The sequence below is a fragment of the Desmodus rotundus genome, chromosome 5 (genome assembly GCF_022682495.2).
Source record: "Desmodus rotundus isolate HL8 chromosome 5, HLdesRot8A.1, whole genome shotgun sequence".
Classification (NCBI taxonomy): Eukaryota; Metazoa; Chordata; class Mammalia; order Chiroptera; family Phyllostomidae; genus Desmodus; species Desmodus rotundus.
The window spans coordinates 166136227-166155068 of record NC_071391.1 but is presented as its reverse complement, the minus strand read 5'-3'; the positions used below and the strand labels follow the sequence as shown (position 1 = coordinate 166155068).

Below are 18842 nucleotides of genomic sequence, written 5' to 3'. Positions count from 1 at the left end.
ACTCCTGCTGGACCCCCACCGGCACCCCTGGGCCAGGTCCTGTCCGTGGGGACCCAGAGGCTTTGGAGGTTGTGGTGGGGGGAGCGTGTGTAGGGCAGCTAGCCCAGTGTGGTCGGGCCCGGGAGGAGCAAGGCAGGGTGGGGCCCAGCCTCAGCACCCACAGCCTCCCACAGCCTCCCTGTCTGTCTGCTGGGCAGGTGCCCTCAGTCCCAGAGCGGCCCTCTGCCCGACCTGTGTGCTGGGTGGCTCTCAGGGTGAGCCCCTCTGAGGACAGGCTTCTCTCCCGCTGGGCGCCACCCCCACGCCCAGCGAAATCAGAGGTCCGCCCCTGTCCCTCCTCCACCAGGCTCTCCTGCGGAGCCAAGTTAACAGCAAACACGGGGAGCCACACCTGCCCTCAGTTGCCTGGGGGGCACTCAGGTGTGGGGCAGGATTGTTTTATAAAGCAAAGTGAGGGATGAACCCCAGCTCTTGGGGAGGGCAGAGTCCCACGTGCAGGGTGGGAGGGGACTGGCTGAGGACAGGGGCATTTGTCAGGTGCCAGCGGTGAGCTGAGCTGACACCCCCCAGGCTGCAGAGACGATTGTACATCTGCGCAGCCACACTGCCATCCAGTGGCAGGAGGGGGACAGTGCCACCAGCTGCACAGATGCTGGGGTCAGGGTGGTGTGTTCTGTGCGAGGGAGGGAGGGAGGGAGGAGGAGAGAGAAGGAGGGAGAGGGAAGCAGGGGGAGGCAGGGGGAGGGAGAGGGCAAGCTCCGAGGGGCAGGGACTGTCAGAGACTGGGGAGATGCTGAAAGAACAAAGGGGAGGTGGGGCCCTGCCCTTCAGAACGTCCTTGAGCAGCGTCCCTGCAGCTTCTCATCCTTAGTCGTGTCCCCAGGTGGCCGCATCCACACAAACAGAGAGACTGGTCAGGAAAGTCAGGAAAAGAACGGGTAGTTCTGACCACTGGCAGGAAAGACCAGGTGGAGGGAGGGGTGTGGCTACTCGCTGAGGCACACAGCTCTGTCCGGGAGGTGCGGGGCAGGTGCAGGCAGCTGATGAACTGGGGTCTGGGAGAGGCCGTGGGGCTCCCCTCCACTCCTGTCTCCTGTCCCTGCAGCCATTGTGGTCTGGGCGGACCCCCCCCCCCCCCCCCCCCCCCCCCCCCCCCGGCCACCCAGACTCTGGCTGTCTGTCGGCCCATGCTGGGCGGCCATTGCTGGTAACTGGTTGGGACAGTGCACCCACCCTGCGTCCTGTGAGAGGGGCAGGTGAGGGCTGAAGGGGTGGCCTGTGGGCTCAGGTGGCGTCTGTGGCTCACCTGGGGCCACCACTGTGCCCTGCAGGGACACTGGCTCCGCCCCCATGCTTCCTGGAGCTGTGGAGGGCGGAAGCTCAGCCAGGGAGACGGAGGGTCTAAACTTTAGATCGGACTTACCTGTGCCTTCCTGTTTGGTTTTGACTGTGGGCAGTGCGGCGTGGGGTCCTGTTCCCTGAGTGTGGTCTGGGGGCTGGCACACTGGCCTCCCCTGGGGCCCCGGGGGATGTGGACATGGAGGGCCAGCCCCTCCGATCACAGTCCCAGTCGCCTGTCCCCCGTGCACTGCAGGCTCAGGGGCCGGCTGCTGCGTGCAAGTGACGGTGGGCGCAGTCCCGCCTCCCGGGGCAGCCGAGTGCTGTCCTCTGCACCGTGGCCTGGACTCGGGTACGATGGGGGTAGAAATGGGCCACTATGGCTGCAGTTTTGAGACTTAGCAGAGGCAGCGAGCAAAGAGCGTGCTAGCTGCCGACCGGTGAAAGGTCGTCGGTGAGAGGAATTGTGGGGACAGAAACACATGTGTTAATTTAGTGGGACGCACAGGGTGGGGTTTGTGCTCCTAGGACTCTCGTCCAGAAGAGGAGGCCCCTGTCCACGGGACCCAGGGGCCCGGGCCCTCTGGGGAGGGTGCAGGAAGTGGTGTGGGAGCCAGCCTTTCCAGGCCCATCAGGGAGGGGGTGAGCGGGCCAGCCCCAGAGAGGAGGGCCCAGGAAGGACCTGGGGAGAGCAGGGCTGTCCCGGGGCCTGGAGGCGCACACGCTGGGGCCCCTTGGAGCCCTGGGTTCCCGCTGTGGTTTGGCTGGAGAGGACCCCGGAGGCCTTGGTGGCTTCCGAGCCTCCCGATCCCATTCCTCAGCTGTGAGGTGGACCCACACCTGGACACGGGTATGATCACATCTCCCTGGGACCCCCCCTCCGAGCCCCTGGGGCTCCGGGCGGGTCACGAAGTTTTTGTCTCACACCACCAGGCACAGCTCCCACTGGGCAAGGTGTGCTTCCTCCCCAGGTCAGTGAGCCACCTGAACACGTGGGTGAGCTCGCCTTCTCCTGGGGCTGCAGGTCCTTCCCCTCCAGGGCAGGGACCTGTGACCCGGCATGTCAAGAATGTTTAGAACGGCAACACCCCACCTGACTGTGAGGTTCAGGGGCACTGGCTTCTTTTCCCTCAGGCTGTCAAGGAAAAGGTGACAACAGCCAATGCAATAGTAGCCGTCCGTTGTGATGCCCCGTCTTGAACCATTAATAAGAGAGTTACAACTCATCGGTCACATCACATGACAAGGTTGTGTCTGATTGGTTAGTTCTTGTACCAGAAATCCTTACATACAGGATAGGCACCTGATTTTTTAAGAAAGACACTTTGTAGCAAAAAGGCTAGGTAATGACTGTTACTACTGTTTTTTGTAAATCGATCAAATTCTATCTATATATTTATTATTAGATCAGCAAAAAATATATTTCTTGGTGTGCTGCCTTGTTTCAGCACTTAGTTCGCGTGTGCCCTGAGATGGGAACAGCGAACACCTCTGCTCTGCGGAGTCCCAGAGCCCGCCTCCCCAAGCACGTGGGGGCCCGGCCTGGGGAGCCCTCCGGAGAGGAGACCAGCTTGGAGTCACAGCCAAACGGGGAAGGGGGTTCAGCCAGGGGAGGTGGTGCCCGGGGACCCAGGGTCCGCGTTGGCGAGGGGACCAGGCCAGCTCCCACCGCACAGGGGTCTTGCTCAGTGTGCCGGGCTTCTCCAGGGAGGGGTGGCTCCGCCCCCAGCCCTGCCCCAGCCCTTGTGACATCACACAGGCTGGGCCACGCTGGCCACTCTCCTCACAGCGCAGTCAGGCCCCTGCGTGTTCTTTCCCGGCCGGCACAGAGCGCCATGAGACCTTGGCTGGCTTCTGAGGAGCAGGAAACCCAATCCTAGACCCTGGACTTCGGACTCCTGGGTGAGCCATTTGTGAGGGACTGGCTGTGCTGCTGTGGTCGTTGTCCAGAGAACAGGGTGCCCCCAGGGACGGCTTTAGTAGCGACGAGCGTGGGGCACCTTTGGAAGATGGGCAGGGCGGGCAGGTCACAGGAGACAGGACCTGGCTGCTGTCACTGTCCCTGGGGAGGGAACAGTGGGTCCAGGGCCGGGAACAGCCCCAGCCTGAGACGAGAGGCTCTGGGCTCGGGGTCCCGCTCTGCTTGGGTCGAAGTCCTATGACTTTGGGCTTTAAAACTCACCCAGAAAACTAAGCTCACAGGTAAAACAAACCTGTTTTCAAAGGCAGAGCCACACATTTGAGCAAAACCCGACTATATGCCAGCCCTGTAGACCACGTGGGAGCTCGCACGCCGCTGACCCCCCTGGGCTCCTCCACAGCCCGGCGTCCCTCCCCTCCACTCTTGCCCCAAAGTCAAGTCAACTTCTTTGTTTCACCGTAAATCTCACACCTTTGGCAAAGGCTTTCTTAGGACTTACCCACCGTGATGACGCAAGTCACTGCCGCCCTTTCGCGGGGTCGTTCCTGCCAGCGGAGCCTCTGGTGGGGGTGGGGGGCGCTCTCTCCCTCCCACGTCTCCTGGACTCACGCTGCCGCGCCTCCTGGTTTCGAGGCGACTCCTGGAGAGAACAACAATGACAACAACGACAACGACAACAACAGAGCGAGCCGCACTTGGCCGTGAAGCTGCAGGGGGACACGGTCCATCAGAAGGACCGTCACCCTCCTCGTTTCTGCTGGATCGGCTGCCATTGTGTCCCGTCCTTGGCAGGATCAGTGAACAGCACAGCCTGGCTCCTGTGCCTCTGCACAGAGTCATCGACTCTAATTGAAGCACATGCTGTGTCTTCTGTGACGGACTGGGAAGCAGAGGCCGCAGGTGGCCCGAGCGAGTGGGTGGTGATTTGGGGGAGAGGAGCCTGGCTGCTGGCCCAGGGTCTTCCCTGGGAGACCTCGGCTGCTCTCCCCGTGGACATGGACGTGGCAGGAAGGGACCCGGTGCGGGGACAGGAGCGGGGACAGGAGCGAGGAGGTTGCTGTGTGAGCGCCCCGGAGGTCTGGGGGCTGGAGTCCCCACCCGGGCGCTGGACTGACTTCCTTCTGTGCCGTTCTGGGCACTGGGTGGGCTGAGAAGCTGGAGCACTTAGCACCTGCCCTTCGCAGAGCAAGAGAGCCTGGCGTGGAGGAAGTCACCAGGAAGTCACCGTGATGACCTGAGGTGACTTCTCCTTTTGGGACCGAGTGGTGCTGGACGAGGGCGACAGTCCCGCCCTGAGCTTCCGTCTCCGTGGGCGACGTGAGGACAGTCACGCACACCTTGTAAGGAGGTCGTGGGAACTGGAGCCTGTGTCAGGTGCTCGGTCCGTGCCTGGTGCACAGTAGGTCTCCCACAGCAGGAAGCCACACGGTGGCTTTCCTACGCAGATGAGAAGCCATGAATGACTTCCAAGGCCGTCACCGAGAACCACTGCTACACCCAATGCCAGCAACAAAGTGGCGCATCGTGGGGCGGGCGCGGGCGCCCTAGAACGTGCGTGGAGATGCGCCACGGACCCTGCCTGGGCGGCTGGAGCTTCCTGCCAGGATGGCGGCGTCTCCCCTCTCCTTGCCGTACTCCTGGCTTCCGAGAAACTGAATTCTCAGTTTCATCAGAATTAGACGTGGACACGCCGTGTGGCACTGGCCCATCTTTGGAGCGGATGGCCATGGAGCAGACGCCCAGGGCCAGCATCCTGTGTGCTCTCGGCCCCTCGTCTCCCCTGCTCCAGTCTGATCTTGTCTGACGCTGAGGGAGTAGAAGAGGGTGTGCGGGGCCACAGAGAGACGGTGGCTGAACTTCCTGCCTCCCCTCCCCCAGCCCACCAGCAGCATTTCTGTGAAACTGCTGTGGGCTGAGACCTGCTCTGAGAGCTGTCCTGGAGCTGACTGGCTGTCTGTCCTGCAGAGGCCTGTTTGCTTTTCTTCCATCTGAACGTTACTCGTTCAAACACACAGAGCACAGTCTTCCCCGCAAAGGGAGCTCCGCGGAGAGAACGATGCAGCTTTCCAGCGCCTGTGTCTTGCAAGCCGGTCCCTTTCCAAGCCCGTCCCCAGGGAAGCGGGCAGACAGCGGCTCCTGGCACGTGGGATTTCCTGCCCCCACCTGCATTCATGTCTGCCAGTTAAAGCAGCCGTGTCCAAGCGCCAGGTCTCGTTTGGAAAAGCAAACAGGAGGCTTGAGAACTCCGCCTGTGTTCGAGGTGCGCCTCAGTGAGCACAGGTGGACGAGGCGCCGTGGACCCTGGGCGCCGCTGCCGGGCGTGGGCCACAGAGGGCACTGCCTAATCCCCTCCTGTCTCAGTGCTTGTGCAAAGCCACCTTTTAATCCCACCTGGAGGGGTCGCGCACCTGCCGCACTCACCCAGCACCCTCAGGGCTGTTTGCCCATCTCGGACTGAGGTTCAGGGGCCGGGAGGAGGGCCTGGCCCCCCACACCACGTGGCCCGAGGGTGAGCGAGCCTGCCTTTCTCCTTCCAGACAGCATGGCTGACTCGCCCAGGGAGGGAAAGCTGTGCCGGTCCCCCGACTTCATCCAGCTGATCGACATGGCGTCTGAGTCCGTGGGAGGAAAGGTGAGCAGGGGTCTCATGGCAGGAACAAGATGCAGTGAAGCCACCAGAGGGGCCCAGCTCCCCACTGCTGAGACACCAGCGCGGGCAGCAGGGGTCAGGCAGAAGGGCCCGCCTTGCCGAGGGAGCCCCTGACCACCAAAGGCTTCCAAATAATTTTTCTGCAGTTGGTGCCTTAAGTTCTTTTTACAAAGCACATTTTGCGCCTGTGGAAAGAACTCACTGTCCCGCCGAGGGTTCTCACACGGCAGAGAGCGGTGGTCCTCAGACTTTGGCAGGAGAGTCGCCCGCAGAGACTGTTCGCAGGGAGGGCCGGGGGCTGTGGCGCCTGCAGCGGGCAAAGGGGCTGAGGCGTCAGCCACGTGCAGAGGCAGGAGGCGCAGCAGCGCGCCAGGTGCTGAGACACCGGGACTGCGCACAGGTTCTCGGCCCCCACAGCGGGCAGAGGTGCTGCAGGGGCTTTGAGGGGAAGACCCGGCCAGAGTGATGCTCCGGGCCGGGCAGGCAGCTCACAAGGTGGGTGGAGAAGGGGCTGGGGGAGCTTCAGTCAGAGGGGGCTGCAAAGGGGCAGAAATGGTCCAGCTGGCCTAGTGTTTCTGGAACATTCCAGTGTTCGTGGTGGGTGGGGGTGTGCAGAGGTGAGCCTGGAGATGCGGGAAAGGCCCACGGTGCCCCGAGGGCTTCCACTGAGGGGTCACTGCTGGCTGTGGAGCAGGGGAGGGGCTCCCCTGCCGGTTGCCATGACTCGCTCCCAGGGGCAGGCCCCCCCAACACAGCAGGTCCTCGTCTGCCTTCCTGGCCTTGGGCGGGGGTCAGACCAGCGCACCATGTCCCCTCCAGGCGGCAGCCATTGCTGGGCCCGGCTTAGTCAGGGTGGCCCCAGCCTGGTTTGCTTCTGAGTGCAGTTTGGAGTCCCCCCCCCCGCCAGAGACGTTCTGCTCCCAGCCAGCCCTCCAGGCTCGGGCGACAGGCTCTATGTGTGAGGGGTGCACGGCCTGGGGTCCCCCATCGTCACAAAGAAGAAAGCCGGCTTGTGTCCTTCCCCAGGGTCAGGGCCCAGGTGGTACAGGGGCGTCAGCGAGGAGGCCTGGTGGGCGGGAGGGACTCGGGGGAGGCAGGTGGCTTGAACGCGACCCCCTCACAGCTTCAGGCTCCGTGGCTCCAGGTCTCCCTCCCCGCAGGGATTTCCCAGAGTCTTCTTACTGCGCCTCCTAATGGCTTGCCAGGGAATGAAACAAAGTGGTGTTTAATTTACGGTTATTTAATCTTTCTTTGCCTAGATTTTGTTTGCAACAGATGACTTTTTCGCTCCTGCAGAAAACCTCCTAAAGGTACTGTGGTGGGGTTCTGGGGGGCGCGGTGCCCCCTCCGAGGGAATTACCGTCCTCCCGGCAGGTGGGTGGGGGTCACGGGCTGTGTGCAGAGAGCTGGCGGTGGACGGCGGACTTGGCAGGGGAACCTTCACGCGGTTTTGCTCGCTGCTGAGTGGTGCGTTCTGCGCACAGAGGCACCCGGTGGAACACGGTTCTGAGGGTTCCGTGACCCTCCCTGAGGAGACCGGGCCTGGGTCACCTGTGCAGGGCGGGAGGGGCGGACACTGCCAGGCCCACTGAGCACACCCCTAGCTTCTGCAGGCCCACCTGGGCCTCAGGGCAGAAGCCGACTGGCTGGGAGCCCAGGCTGAATGAAGGCGAGTCACTGCCTTGCTGGGCCTCTGTGCTTCAGAGCGACGGCCCGCGATTCAAAGAGCATGAGTACACAGAGTTCGGCCAGTGGATGGACGGCTGGGAGACCAGGAGGAGGAGGGTTCCAGGTAACCGGGTGGCACCCCGCCCCTTCCCTGCTGGGCCCTGTGGAAACAGGCACCCTGGGGGCAGCGCTGACTGGCGCCCTTGGGCTGCTCTGTGATCTCAGCTGTCCCTGGTGGACATCGATCGGCTGGGAGCGTTCAGGAAAGGGTGGCGGGGACCCGGTCCCCTGGGGGCCCCCAAGCGTAAAGGAGCCAGACGCTGGTTGGGAAGGTGGCAGCGTGCAGGGTGCGGTGGCAGGGGAGGGCACCCGGCGTGCTCAGCCCCGTGTCCCTGCGGGGGAGGCGGGCCCACCGCCTCCCCCGCAGTGCCCACTGTTTTCTCGTCACTGTGAGGGGCTTTTGTTACTCAGTGCTACTCCTCAGAGCCCCTCAAAATACGTCTTAGCGGACACCCCGGAGCCCCTGGTGCTGAGCTGGGCAGGGCTGCCCCCAGGACAGTCGCGTTTAAGCTTTGGGAGGCGACCTCAGCCCTGATCCACAGGGAGGCCAGGCAGTCGGCCGCAGGAGGTCACGCAGCGCAGACAATGGCCTTGGCTTCAGCCTCAGCCCTTGGTGTCCCGGGCCTGTCCCAGCTCTGCTCTGAGGAGAACGGGGACTCCTACGGGGAACGGTGGTCTGTGGGGCCCCAGGATGAGAGACCCTAAAGTCGTAACTGAGAAGTGACCTGTCCCGTTTCCTGTGACCGGCAGGGGGGTCACTGTGGGACATTAGCATTTTTGTTCACTCTGTCACCAGCTCCGCCAGTGACCTTGGGGTGACGGGCACTCTGTCGTTGGGCCCGCAGGTCACGACTGGTGCATCGTCAAGCTGGGGATACAGGGCATGATCCGGGGCTTCGACGTGGACATTTCATACTTCACGGGCGGCTACGCCCCTCGGATCTCAATTCAAGCAGCAAACTTGGAAGAAGGTGCCTTGGGAATGCCTGGGCCTGGGATGGCCCTGTGGGGTCCTGAGGCCCCTCTGTCCCCCGACTGTGCATCACCAGCACAGACAGACTCAGCTGCTTGTCATGGCCCTTTGAGCTGCCACGGGCTTCTGAGCTCGGATTTCCAACAACGCGCTCTGTGATTTTTGGTTTCTAGCTTAGCAATGCCCTTTGACCAGATTCAGATTGCATTATCCCACGCTCTCCCAGGGTGCCACCCTGAGGTGTGGCGGGCAGGGTGCTGGGAGGGTGGGGATGTCGCCCGGAGACCTGGAGGGAGCCCGTGGCACCAGCCCCAGTCAGGTGACGAGGCAGCACAGGGCGTTCAGTGGGGGGTCCTGCCTGTGTGCTGGGGTCACACGGACACCTTACGTGAGACCCGTCTCTTCCGTCCTTCCATCGGCCTCAGATGGCGTTGGCCCCAGAGTTAATTTTTCAGAAATAAGGGCCCATGCCTGTGTGTGCAGACACGTCCTTGGGAGGACCCGTCATGTCAGCTGGAAAGTTTATGCTAAAAGCACCGTAGCATCGGAGGCTCCGCCTGAGAGATAGCGGGGTACCTGGGGACTTAGGTGGTGCTGGGAGACAGTCTCCTTTGTGAGCAGGGAGTGAGTCATGATGGACGAACAAGCTTGCTGGCCACCAGCAGTCCACAGCATTCCTGCTCCTGCGTCGCCTAGTGGGGCCGGCCTGACTCAAAGGGTGTCCCCGCCAGGGGGAGGCACTTTTGGGTTCTGAGCCCTAACCCCGCCCCTGCGGTCCCTCTGACTTCAGATAAAGAGCCAAAGATGCCGGAGCGAGGAGATCGGGTGGGAGTGGCGGCCACGCCCTCGGAGTGGGAAGCTGTTGCCCAGGTAGGTGTCCAGGAAAGGGCGGGAGCTTGTCAGGGGCCAGGAGGGCAGCAAGGGGCTGCTCTGCACCCCGGACCACGCCAGGTGCAGGGGGACATGCTCCTGGTGCCTCCTGCTCCTGCCCGGTGAGACCTAGCCGACGTTCATGAGTGGCTCGGGCAGCTGGTGCTCAAGGGGAGGCCGTGGACATGGGTCCAGGGGAGCGATTCTCACAGGGTGCCCTGCGGACCCTCTGCCCGCAGACACTGCCCTCTGAGACCCAGGCAGAAACTGCCGGAGTCCAAATACGTTTTATAGGAACTTGACAAAGTAAGTTCATGCCCGATGACTGTAATAAAACAGACAATCTGGGATTGGACTCTGGCACATTTTTGTTTTTTAAAGTTTGTTTGTTCAGTAATTAATCCTTATTGTATCTCACAAAAGCGCTGGTCCGTGCCAGGCTAGGAAACGATAACAGCCACATAGACAGGGCCTTCTGCCAGGGAAGCCAGATCCAGAGAGAATTCCCGCAGGGTCCCCGCCCGCCAGGTGCCCCGGGAACAGCCCTGGGTTTCCCTGCCTGTTCACATCACTGTTCTGGTGGCTCCTCCCTAAGGCTCCTCAAGGGGAAGGCAGCTCGGATCTGGCCCTTCCTCTCCAGGCTTCCCCCACAACCCCTGCCACCCCGCACCGTGGGTGTTCTGATCAGCATGGAAACAGCCAGGGCCGTGCTCTGCGTTTTAAACCTGGACCTTCAACATGGCTTTTCCCAAAGTGCTCCCTGCGGTGTCTGTCATCAGGGTACCTGCGCCCTGCCAGCCCCAGGCAGGCGTGACGATGTGAGCGCCTGCCGCTCCCGGGAGCCGGGCTAACGGCTTTCTATCCGTCGTAGCTGAAGTCGGACGGCTGGGACTGCCTGGTCCCCATGGCAGAGCTGACTCCGGGAAAGCCTGCGTTCAGCCACAACTACTTTCTGGTGAATTCCCTGCAGAAATGGACTCACGTAAGACTCAACCTTTTCCCAGGTGAATATGGCGTGGCTGCCAGGCTGTTCTCCAAAGCGGCCGCGCCGTTGCGTTCCCACCGGCCGTGTCTGTGGACTCGGGTTTTCCCTGGAAGTTGCAGCCGTCGCGGAGGCTGTGGGGTGGTAGCTCACGGTGGCTTTGCTTTGCATCTCCCTGTGGCCAGGGATCTGAGCACCGTTTTTCAGGCACTTCCTTGGCCACTGGTATGTTTGGGGAAATGTCTGTCCAGAGTTTTTGCCCATTCTTACACTGGGGTTTTGTCTTTTATTACCGTTACAACAGTCATTTGGGTGTTCTGAACACGGACCCTTTACCAGATATGCGATTTACAAAGATTTTCTCCTAGTCTGTTGGGTGTCTGGTCACTTTTTGCTAGAGTCTTTTGGTGCATGAGAATTCCTAATTTTGACAAAGTTCAACTATGTGTTTTTTCCTTGGGTGTTCATACTGTTGAGTCATATCTAGGAAATCATTGTCAAGTCCGAGGTCATGAAGAAAAGCCCTTGTTTTCTTCTGAGAGCTCATCATTTTAGCCTTTATCTTCAGCTCTGTGACCGATGTTGAGCTAGTTACTTTGTCGACGCCGTGAGGTGACGGTTCAGCCTCGTCGATCTGCGTGTGGGCAGTTTCTCCAAGGACTGTTTGTGGAAACGACTTTTCTTTCCCAAGTGAGCGACGTTGGCCACTTGTCAGGAAGTAGCTGACTCACAGGCACCTGGGTTTTTCTGCATTTTAGTAATTATCTCACTATTTTATTTGTATTTCTTTTTAGAGGTATATAGCTCTACTTCCTTTCCCCCTTTTTGGTGGCATTATTGTTATAAGAAGCACATATAAATGTTGCAAACCAACGACACATTGTTACAATTATTTGTGTAATTGCATAGCTTCTGGAGAAGCCGAGAGAAGGAAGGAGACCCGGCCTGCACTCACTTTCACTCCGGGTCTGTTGTATGAACCTCCCTCTTTGTCACCTCCGGTTTTCTTCGTTTGTCCCGCGGAGCTGAGCTTGCAGGCGGTCATTTCCTTGGCCCGGCCCGGCTGTGCTCCGACGGCCCACTGGGTGCCATGTGTCACTCACTGGTCGATGTTACACAGAGACCGCGTGTCTCTGTATTGTATCGTTTTACACCAGGGCTTTTTCACACCCTGGAGAGAAGGGAGGGGACTGGTGCCTTCACGCCGCCTGCTAGGATAGTTACCTCATTGCCTGACCAGGTGCCCTTGGTGTCTGGCTGTGGCTGGGTCTGCTGGTGGAGCCCAGGTCCCCCTCCCTGTGGGAGGCTCCCAAGGCGGCTCCTCAGGGTGCGCAGCCTCGGTGCCGCAGGGACCCCGTCAGGACGACGGCCGTGCCGAGCTCTCTGCCACCTCTGCTCCTCACCACGCCGCTGCCCACCATCAGCGCCACTCACTGCCGTCCCATCGCTCTCTTCGCTCAGCAATGCCCGGGGCGTGGTCGCTCCACTGCCATCCAGTTAGACCGGGGCTCCTTTGATGGGCAGTTTTGAGGTTAGTGTTGAGATTTGCTCGGATCGCAGAAGGGCTTTGCTGCGCTCTGTCCCTGGTCTGTCCTGCCATCCGTCTGGCGTGCCGTCGGACCGGTGTTACAGTTCACAAAGGTCTCTCATGAGTCTCTGGTCCCCGCTCGGTAGCCTTCACTACAGCTCCCGCTGTTTCTGAGAGAGCTGGGCCCGGGCTGCTCCACCTTCTGTTGCCCACGGACTCAGCTTGTTGGGAAGAGGCCTGGAGCTCTCTGTGCTACGACCGGCTTCTTCTGGGGCCACGTCTCCGAGCCTTGGCTCCGGGCTGGGGCTGGGGACGACGGTGTGCTTCTCTCTCCGGGACATGCTGCCTGAGGACCTGGGTGCCCGGAGGAGGGGCAGCGAAGCTGGGACTCACCTGGGACTTAACCTCAGATGGGACAGAATGACAAACGCTGGGGTCCTGCCCCTCCCAGGAAGAAAGCCCCCCGGCTGTCAGTTGGGGCAGAGGCTTATGGATTCTTGTTCACTTTTTAAGAAAGATTTTATTATTCTTTTTTATTTTTAGAGAGAGGGGAAGGGAGGGAGAAAGAGAGGAAGAGGAACATCAATGTGTGGTTGCCTCTCGAGCGCCCCCTGCTGGGGACCTGGCCTGCAGCCCAGGCGTGTGCCCTGACTGGGAATTGAACCGCAGACCTTTAGGTCCACAGGCCGGTGCTCAAGCTGCACCAGCCAGGACGAGCCTTGTGGTTTTGGCTGCACCCGTCTGGAGTCACCGCCTCGCTGAAGTGGGATGGGCGAGCGAAGCTGCTGACCTAGTTCCAAAGCCGGAATCTTACGGTTCTCACTGAGTCTCAGCAGATTTTCTTGAATAAATGTTGCGTTTTTCCCTGTACGCCCTTGGGACACTTTGCAGAGATTTTAAGGGGCTGTTTCTATTTCTTCTGATCTTCACCAGCTCCCCTGGGGGTCTCCTGGCCCACGGTTTCTGCTCCTCATGCTTTAACCTGAGACGCCGACGTGTGAAGACCAGACCGCACATGACTCCCGTGCGCTCCGCCACCCCCTCCGGCTCTTGTCTCAGGCATCACGCCCACGTGGTCTGGGCCGACTTACTGTAAATCGAGATTTCCATGGTTCCACTGAGATAGCTTCCGATCGCCCAGGTTCACCGCATCTGTCATGTAAAACACACGGGGCTTGACGGCAGTGGAATGCTCTGGTCATGCATTTGAGTTTCAACAGAAAACAACTTGGCTCCTTCCTCTAGGAAATAATATTCAAACCAATGAAAACCGCTCACCTATGAGGAGCAGATGAGCTGATCCTGGTGCCTGCTTCCGGCTCTGCGGACCTGGCCGGGGCGACCGAGGGCCTCAGCGGCTCTTTGCTTTTGTGAATGTTATCTGTTGCGTTGTCACCTGCACTGCTAAGCCTGTGCCATTGTGAAAATAAGCAGGGGCGGCTCTTGTCTGAGTCTGTGCGGAATTCAGCAATGCGAAGTTCTGGCACCAAGCCTCGTACCTATGGCGAATTTACCAGCTGCTTTTCGACTTTCCTGGAGTCATTAATTCAAGTGAAAAACGAGCACCTACTGTGTGCCAGGATTGGTTCTGGGTAGAGATGATGCAGAGGGAACAAGAGAGAAAACGATTCAGAGGTTTTCTATTCTGGTTTTTGGGAGACATATGAGCAAGGGCTCACATAAAAAGCAAGGCAACTTCAGCCTGAGATTGGACTGTGGAGCAACTATGCAGGGTGGGGGTGGGGGGGTGACGATAAACCTGCTGGGGAGGGGGTGGGCAGAGGGGGGCCCTGTGGGAGGTCAGAGGGAGGGGCTCCCTGAGGCCAGGACACTTCGGTGAGGCCTCAGCACACAAGCATGCTTTGGGCAAGCTGTACAACTGGCTGCCGGACCTGGCACGGCAGGGCGCAGCCCCGGGAAGTGGGCTCGCTCTCTTCTGTAGTTGATGACCCCGAAACAGCTGCTCCCCAACCTGAGAAGCACTCAGGCGCCTCTTCTTTCCAGACGGGGGAATCGCTCGCCTCAGGGTGTATGGGATCGGACACAAGGACTGGACGGCTATCGACCCCAAAGAGCCCCTGGACCTGGTGGCCATCGCGTGCGGGGGGGCTTGCATAGGATTCAGCAACGCCCACTTTGGGCACCCGAACAGAATGATAGGTGAGGCGGTACTGTGGAGGCGGCGGCGGGGGGATCCGGGCACCAGCATCAGACACCCCGATGCGGTGGAAGGGGCGTCTCACAGACGGGCGGGGAGGGGATGGCCGTGTGAGTGTCGGGCTCGTGCCTTTCTGACCTGACGCCAACAGCGGTTTCCCTTCGCACTTTCGGCGGGAGCATCACCTTCAGTGAACACAGTTGGTGCAGCCGTGCTCAGGCGCGTGGGTCTGCGGTATCACTGCCCCGGTGACCGCGCCCTCGCGTGGGAGGTGGGGTCACGTGTGCCGACGCTCTTCCCCGCAGGGGTCGGCCAGCCCAAGGCCATGGGAGACGGCTGGGAGACAGCGCGGAGGTGTGACAGGCCGCCCGTGCTGCAGGTAAGGCGCTGCGGTCCACAGTGGGCAGGTGCTGTAACGAGGGACGTGCGTCATTTCGCGTCAAGGAAACTCATTCTAAAGAAGCCAGACACTCGTTGTTTTAAAGCTTATTTTCCACGTTTCCCGAACCTGCCTGCTCCGTTCTGGCATCGGGCACAGAGCCAGTGGGCCCAGTGAGGGCGTCTGCGATTTAATGATGTAAAACCTGGTTGACAGACCGGGAGGAAAGAAACGGTTTAATCATTCCTAGCATCTGTGTATCCCTGCCTGAGAGCACTTACGTGACCGTGTGACAGGGGAACGTGACCCTAGAGACGGCTTGGCTGGTAGAGACAGCTTCCCCCTCACAAGGAAATCGAGAGGAAAGCAAAACCTCTCTCTCGGGTTAGTCTCCCCATCACCCCGCGCTTCCAGATAAAGGCGAATGGACTCTCCTCACCACAGACTAAGCTTTGGGGGCAGATCACATACGAACGGTTTAAATCTGACCGGGAACATATTTACTTGAACGGTCCCAGCAAACTGACTCGGGGACCTATGGGCTGGGTTAGAACAAGGCGCTGCTGTGCACAGCATTCGACGCGAGTTCGGAAATGACGCAGAAAATCTTACCACAAATTTATAAAAATTTACTAACCACCCGACGGACTCATGAGGAGCGATAGCAAAGAGGCAGCAGCGCAAAAAGTCGCTTAGAAACCAGGTCATAGGGCACGTGTTTAGGGTAAGAAATAACCAACCTCAGCGCTCGCCAGCCTGTCCCCTGCCCCGGCGGTCTCCGGCTGGTTCTGCCACGGCCGACGCGCTTTCCTCCCGAATTCCAGAGTGACGAGGAGGGCGCTGTCCTCCCTCCCGGGTGTGAGTGGGCCATTTTCCGACTGGCGCATCCTGGAGTGATCACTCAAATTGAAATCGATACAAGGCACTTCAAAGGTGAGTGTGAAGTCACGGGGCTGTAAGGACAGTGCGTTCCTTGCGGGTGGGCTCAGGACAGCGGGCCCTGGGCCTGGCGTTCCCACCCGCCAGCTGTGTGGCTTTGAGTAAGTCACCTTAACGCTTGGCGCTCTGGTCCCCCCATTATGGAACGTCGGGCTGGCCGGAACGATCCCCAAACTCACACCAGAGCCTATGAAGCTACGGGTCTCTTGGCTGCGGAGGAGAGACACAGGGCCTGATGTTTGCATCTGGAGGACACTTAGGGGTCGGCTCCGGTCCCCTTAGCTCAGCATTTCTTCTTTGATCGTCGCGTTACAAAGCGTGCTGCCGTTAGGAAAGACTTTGCAGCTTCATCATAACTTCAGATGAGCCGCAGAGCAAGTAATTAAAGCTGCAGGAAGTGTATCAGGTCCCTTCCACGTGACCCAGACGCACAGCCCACCCCCGAGTCCCGGGAAAAATGAACACCGATTTCAGGGCGCGATCCAGCTCCATCGCGGGTGGGCACGTTCCCCCTCGCAGCCTTCATTCCGTGGCTTCTGCTGAGAGGGGGCGCTGGTTTGTTCTTTGCTGGGCTTTGGGTCCGATTTGAAGCGCCTGCTGTCCCATAGCGCGATCTGTGCCGCGAACCGACGGCGTGGAGAAAGCCCCTCTCGGTTCTGTGCCCGCAGGCAGCGCCCCGGCCAGCTGCAGCCTGCACGGCTGCATCCTGACGACCCAGGAGGAGGAAGACTTGATCAAGCAGAAGCGGGACCTCCCGGGCCACAGGTGGAAGGCGCTGCTCCCGGTCACGAAGGTGCGGGCTGCGGGGCTGGTGGTGGCCTTGCAGGGCGGGGCCGGGCGGGGCCTCCCCCTTGCTCTCTGCAGCCCCCCCCCCACTCCAGACCCTCCACTCTGTACCCTGGTAACTCGAGCTGGACTTTACAAACCGCCTCTGCGTGTTTACATGGTACAGAGAAGGGCTCCGTGCTTCATTCTTTTTCACAGCACCCGAATTTTGTTGTAAATCGTTGGGGGCAAAGAACACGTGGAAGAATGGTTCTGCATTATATAAACTTTTCAGAAAGGAAAGAGCTCGTTGAGGTTGTAACAGAGTGTCCACTTGAGGCATGGATGCTGGACTGGCCACAGGGGTCTCCTTTGGTCGCCTGTGGGGGATCAGAGTGGAGGGTTCAGGCTGCTCCCCCGTGAGGTGGGTGACCGCCTCCGGGGACCCACGTCCACTTCATCCTATCAGTCTGTCCCTTAATTGCCATTAAGTGCAGCGCCCATCACGGCACCAGAGCACTTGTGCCGTGCTGTCTGAGCATCGGCCCCGCTCGTGGTCTCGGCGGTTAGCCGGGTCGCTACCACTGGGTGACTTTTATCTCGGAAGGCCCCCAGTCCCAGCCGATGGTGGCGTGGGGCAGGCCAGCCTGTTGGGGTGGCCAGCAGCCCTAGGTCTGCCTCTCTTTCAGCTGTCCCCCGACGAGAGCCAGGTGTTCGACAGCCTGACCCCGGAGCTGCAGGACGTCGTCACCCACGCCAGGCTCACCATCTACCCGGACGGGGGCGTCGGCCGCCTGCGTCTGAGGGGCTTCCCCAGCTCCATCTGCCTCCTGCGGCCCCGCGAGAAGCCCATGATGCGCTTCTCCGTGAAGGCCGGCTTCAGGTCGAACCTGTAACCCGACCTACGCACGCACGCAAAGCTGCAGAGTGCTGGCTACGTAACGGCCTGGTCCCTTGTCCTCTGGAACCGTGGTCCACACCTGGGCCTGAAGGAGTTTCTGGCGATTAATCTTTCTCAGATCAGTAGAATCCCTGGTGACTTAATGAAGTGGCCACTCACACATCGGCACCTGCATTTAATGTTGCCAGAGCGCGTGGGGGGTTCGGAACCGGCCGCGGGGTCGTGCAAGGACGACGCTCTTCTTCACGTTACATGCTGCGGGCAGTTCCGGCAGCGACACCCCGCACTCTGCGTGGGCCCAGGCGGTGAGACACAGCCTGTTGTCTGTGAAAGTTGGTGTAAGTCCATCAGCAGCATGAGTTCTAGATCATTCCTGTCCCAGCTCACAGGCCCGGCCGATCTTTACCCAGAACAGGGGCCACCTTCCCCCAGGACACACGCGCCTGGAATCCTCCTCCCCAACGCGAGGCACGCTCCGAATGCCAGCCTTCCTGACACCACACACCCCGGGGAGGGGCCACCCACTTCCTCAGATGCTTCCTCCTCAGGTGGCACCGGGTGCGGGGCCCTGTGGCTGGGTGACTCCCCCTGCTCGGAGCGAATGACCCGCCGTCCTTCTGAAAGCCAGAGAGGTGCATTCGGGACTCTTCCCTGGCGGAGTGCCGGTGTGCTGCCCCAGAGGACTCGACGGATGCCTCTGGGTGGTGGATCTGTGTGCAGGGCCGGCCAGGGTCCCCGCCCCGTCTTCTGGGGAGGGGCAGCCACATACTAGGGACGTGGCATTTCAGGAATGTTAGTAAGAGCAGGGATGGCGGTGGGTGGGCAGTGGCGATTAAAATAAACTCCCAGGGTGGGCCTGGAGGGAGAGGTGACCGCTGCCCGAAGATTTGAAGGAGGAGGGAGGACCATCACATGGAAGGGCAGGAATGAGGTCTGGGCCCCCTCCACCACAGGCCCCAGACGGGGGCTCTGGGTGCCCAGGCCGCATCCTTCACGGAGGCACTAAAGTGTGTCATTGCCTGTGTCTCGGGCCCCAGAGAGGACAGGCGGCTGTGTGCAAAGCTGGCCATAGTGCAGACTTGGTGTACATCGCCCAGAGAGCACAAAGTCCCTCCCCGGGTCTCCTGAGGTCAGGACGGCAGCCGGCTGGACGTCCCTGTCCTGGGGGAGAGCTCGTGCCTGCGTGCCAGGGCCCTGTGGGAAGCAGGAGGGAGACTGGCCGCCTCCAGCCCGTCGGCTGTTCTGGGCGGCACCCACTCCAAATGTCAGGGACAGTCTCGTGAGTGGAGGAAGGCACCGGACCCAGCAGCTGCGATTGGAGGGGTCCACCGTGTCCTGCCCAGGGCACCGAGGAGAAGACAACCAGAATCCCAGGCTTTGGTGGCAAGTGACCGCAATGTCACTCCTGCTTGTGCAGCCTGGGCCCGCACTGCGTCCCTGGGAGGCCTCGCTGCACACGGGCTCTCCTCCTAACTTCTCTCAGCCTCCTTGGTCACGGCCACGAGACCCGTCTCTCCGCAGCCCGGGCCTCAGCTGTGCAGCTCCTGCACGGACCGCTCTCGGGCACGTGTCCGGGGGCAGCCCCTGGACGGAGACCGCTGGGGTCACCTGGCCTCCGAGTCCCGCCCCTCAGCCCCGGTCCGTAGGCCATTCAGGAGTCACAGGAGCCAGTGACGCAGGTGCGGGCAGGTTAAGTGATTCGGGCCCGAG

The 18842-nt window shown here is 60.6% G+C and overlaps 1 protein-coding gene across 1 annotated transcript; it reads left to right on the top strand.

The window, feature by feature from the left end:
- The first annotated feature begins 5801 nt into the window (after nt 1-5801).
- Nucleotides 5802-17127, top strand: ALLC (allantoicase). The gene is made up of 11 exons (XM_053925815.1): nt 5802-5891; nt 7169-7219; nt 7614-7701; nt 8483-8608; nt 9401-9480; nt 10352-10484; nt 13995-14150; nt 14454-14527; nt 15352-15460; nt 16135-16259; nt 16921-17127. Exons 1-11 carry the CDS (start codon nt 5802-5804, stop codon nt 17125-17127), a joined length of 1239 nt encoding a protein of 412 aa, XP_053781790.1.
- Nucleotides 17128-18842: the final 1715 nt, after the last annotated feature.

Bases quoted from the DNA above. Each gene is read 5' to 3' on its own strand.
- ALLC (XM_053925815.1), top strand. From the start codon at position 5,802: ATGGCTGACTCGCCCAGGGAGGGAAAGCTGTGCCGGTCCCCCGACTTC. The intron at 14,151-14,453 runs GTGAGGCGGTAC...TCTTCCCCGCAG, and splicing joins GCACCCGAACAGAATGATAG to GGGTCGGCCAGCCCAAGGCC. The intron at 15,461-16,134 runs GTGAGTGTGAAG...CTGTGCCCGCAG, and splicing joins CGATACAAGGCACTTCAAAG to GCAGCGCCCCGGCCAGCTGC.